This window comes from Gekko japonicus, unplaced genomic scaffold (assembly GCF_001447785.1).
Source record: "Gekko japonicus isolate JY-2015 unplaced genomic scaffold, Gekko_japonicus_V1.1 scaffold1782, whole genome shotgun sequence".
In the NCBI taxonomy this organism is placed as follows: Eukaryota; Metazoa; Chordata; class Lepidosauria; order Squamata; family Gekkonidae; genus Gekko; species Gekko japonicus.
The window spans coordinates 64,869-68,109 of NW_015173189.1; the positions used below are offsets into that span (position 1 = coordinate 64,869).

The following is a 3,241-nucleotide window of genomic DNA, read 5'->3' on the forward strand; positions in this document are numbered from 1 at the left end:
CTACTGCCAAGACGAGTCTGCCCCATCCTATAATTATGCATATGATTTTTCCTACCTAAATGCAGAATTTTACATTGAAATTAATTAAATTTCTTTTAGCCCAGTTTTCCAGCCTGTCAAGATCATCCTGTATTCTGACTCTGTCTTCTACCGTATTTGCAACCCCTCCCAATTTAGTATCATCTACAGATTTAATAAGCATTCCCTCTATCCCTTCATCCAAATCATTGATAAAGATGTTGAACAAAACAGGTCCCGGGACAGATCCCTGAGGCACTCCACTTGTCACTCCTTTCCAAGAAGATGAGGAACCTTTCACAAGCACTCTTTGGGTACGATCTGTCAACCAGTTACAGATCCACCTAACAGTCATAGGATCCAAACCACATTTTTCCAATTTGTCAACAAGTATATTATGTGGAACCTTATCAAAAGCCTTACTGAAATCAAGATAAAGTATGCCCACAGCATTCCCTTGATCCAGCAAAGTCATAACTTTCTAAAAAAAAAGAGATAAAGTTAGTCTGACATGACTTGTTCTTGAGAAACCCATGCTGGCTCTTAGTGATTACAGCCATCCTTTCTAAATGCTCAAGGACTGTCTGTTTGATGATTTGTTCTAAAACTTTCCCAGGTATAGATGTTAAGTTACCCAGATCATCCTTTCCCCCCTTCTTGATGATGGGGACAACATTTGCCCACCTCCAATCTTCTGGCACCTCACCTCCAAGAATTCTCAAAAATAATGGACAGAGGCTCAAAAATTATATTGGAGAGTTATTTTAATACCCTTGGATGCAGCTCATCTGGCCCCGAAGACTTGGTTTCATTTAAAGAAACTAGGTGTTTATGTACTACTCCTATGTCAATCCTAGGCTGCAACTCCATTCCCTCATCATGTGTTCGGTTTTTGCCATGTTGAGCACCATTTCCCTTGCAAACCAAGACTGAAGAAAAGTAGAAATTGGGCAGTTCTGCCCTCTCTTCATCACCTGTTACAATCTTACTTTCCTGTCCCCACAATTTTACTTTCCTGTCCCCACCATATCCTTGCTCTTTTTCTTACTTTGAACATAAGAAAATAACCCTTTTTGTTGTTTTTAGCATCTTTCGCTAGCCTAAGCTCATACTGACCTTTAGCTTTCCTAACTCTCTCTCTCTACAAGCACTGTTATTTGTATTCATACTTGTTTATAAGGCTCTCCTTTCACTTTCTGAATGAGTCTTTTTTTTAAAGTCCTTAGAAAGCTGTTTATGGAGCCACCTTGGTTTCTTTAGGCTCCTCCCATTTTTCCTTCTCATAGGAATCATTTGTGATTGTGCCTTCACAAGAAACTCCCATCCCTCTTGAGCTCCCTTCTCCTTACGTAGTTCTGACTCATCCCTAGCTTTTATTTGATGGCACAATAGCACCATAAGACAATGCCAATTAATATAGCCAAAGCAACAAACTGACAGGATCCATGTAAAGTTTGGCCAGCCACTTTGATTGCAAAGTCCTATTTTCTGCAGCACAGGCTGATCCAAAAATAACTCAGTTGGTGGCACAATAAAATTTGTGCTGAGTTTCTAGGTAGGCACATGATAAAGAAATTCCCAATACTTAATTCATTGAGTATGTGAAATAACTTGATTTTCTTGATAACTGTGGTATGAATATGTACATTTCTTATTATGTTTTATTTTTTCCTAGCAAGACACAAGAATGTCTCCATCTTTACCAAAACTGGATCTTCATGTCCTTCCTGTGTGGCAAAAGGGACTCACAGGCAAAGGGGTTGTCATAACTGTGCTTGATGATGGTTTGGAGTGGAATCACACAGACATTTATAATAATTATGTAAGTTTAATATCTAAGGAACAAACAGATAGTTAGCATTGGATCAATACTTGGATCTGGGATGGGGGAACCTGCACAGCCAAGAAGCTTGCTGTGATCCTTCAAGTCAATATACATCAGTGTAATTTGCCTTGTTCAGCTGTTGCAAGGTAACAAATGAGATAATTCAATGAATGCCACCCTGAAGTCTTTGCAGTAATTTAAATGTCACCATTCAATAAAACATTATAATATTTTCTGAATCTAAAGGAAATGATATCCCTGATCTAAAAATAAATCTCAAAAAATGATAACAGATATTTTGGTAGTACCTGTGACAACTTATTTATCTCATTGTCACAGCAATTTGGATTACAGACTTCATGGTAGTAATTTAATCCACTCTTTTTATGTTCTTTTAAATTTAGGATCCTGAGGCAAGTTATGATTTCAATGACAATGATCACGATCCATTTCCCAGATATGATCCAACAAATGAAAATAAGTGAGTAACTACTTACTATCAGTATCATCAATTTTTGTTCAATATCTCTGGAAGGTTTGTTTTAAAGACTGTTCTTTAGATTGTATTTAGGAATATTCACTGGGTATTTAATGTGTCCTTCATGGGTTACAGCAATAGCAAAAAAACGTAACCTAGCTCATGGGTTTTTCAGCTACAAAATGTGGTTCTTGTGGACCTTACCATCCTTTGCTTCTATATTATTGCATAGCTCATTCACATGCCCCATCTAACATGCCAGACTATGGTCTGAGAGGATTTTCATTGCAACTGGTTTTATGCTGAGCTGCTAATGTGATGGTGTGCCAAGCTCAAATACAAATATCATTCACAGAGCCTCACAAAGACACAGTTAGATATTTTGCAGTTATGTAGTAATGGACAACTTCAGCTACATTCATTTTGACTGGATAAATGTGTGTTCAGGTCTTGACAAAGAGATTAAATTTCTAGATACCATAACAGGACTGTGCCTTGGAATTGTTTGTCATGATACCAAGGAGAGGAAAGATAACCTTGGATTCAGACCTGAGTGGTGCTGAGAATCTGGTACAAGATGTAAGTGTTCTTGTACCAATTTGAAACAGGGACCACAGTGATACTAAGTTCAGAACTGATGTAAATAAAGATTTGCCCAGAAAGTCTAACACAAACACACTTGATTTTAGAAGAGAAAACTTCTCAAAAATGATACAATTCATTAAAAAGGAAAGCCGAGAGAGTGAGTCAAATCCCTTCAGAATAGTCAGAAGCAGGGGTCGTTTCATAGAAAAAGAGCTAGGGGAACTCATTAGTATAACTCATTAGCATATGCCACACCCCCTGACATCACCGGAAGTGTGTCATAAGGCCACACCCCCTGACATCACCGGAAGTGTGTCATAAGGCCACACCCCCTG

At 38.2% G+C, this 3,241-nt stretch overlaps 1 protein-coding gene across 1 annotated transcript in view; it reads left to right on the forward strand.

Moving 5' to 3' along the window:
• Window positions 1-3,241, forward strand: part of PCSK1 (proprotein convertase subtilisin/kexin type 1) — a 52,688-nt gene that overhangs the window by 11,248 nt on the left and 38,199 nt on the right. Inside the window, exons 4-5 of the mRNA XM_015422608.1 lie at window positions 1,694-1,840; window positions 2,248-2,324. Of these exons, the coding sequence (XP_015278094.1) occupies window positions 1,694-1,840; window positions 2,248-2,324 (224 nt within the window). The remainder of the gene's footprint in view (window positions 1-1,693; window positions 1,841-2,247; window positions 2,325-3,241) is intronic.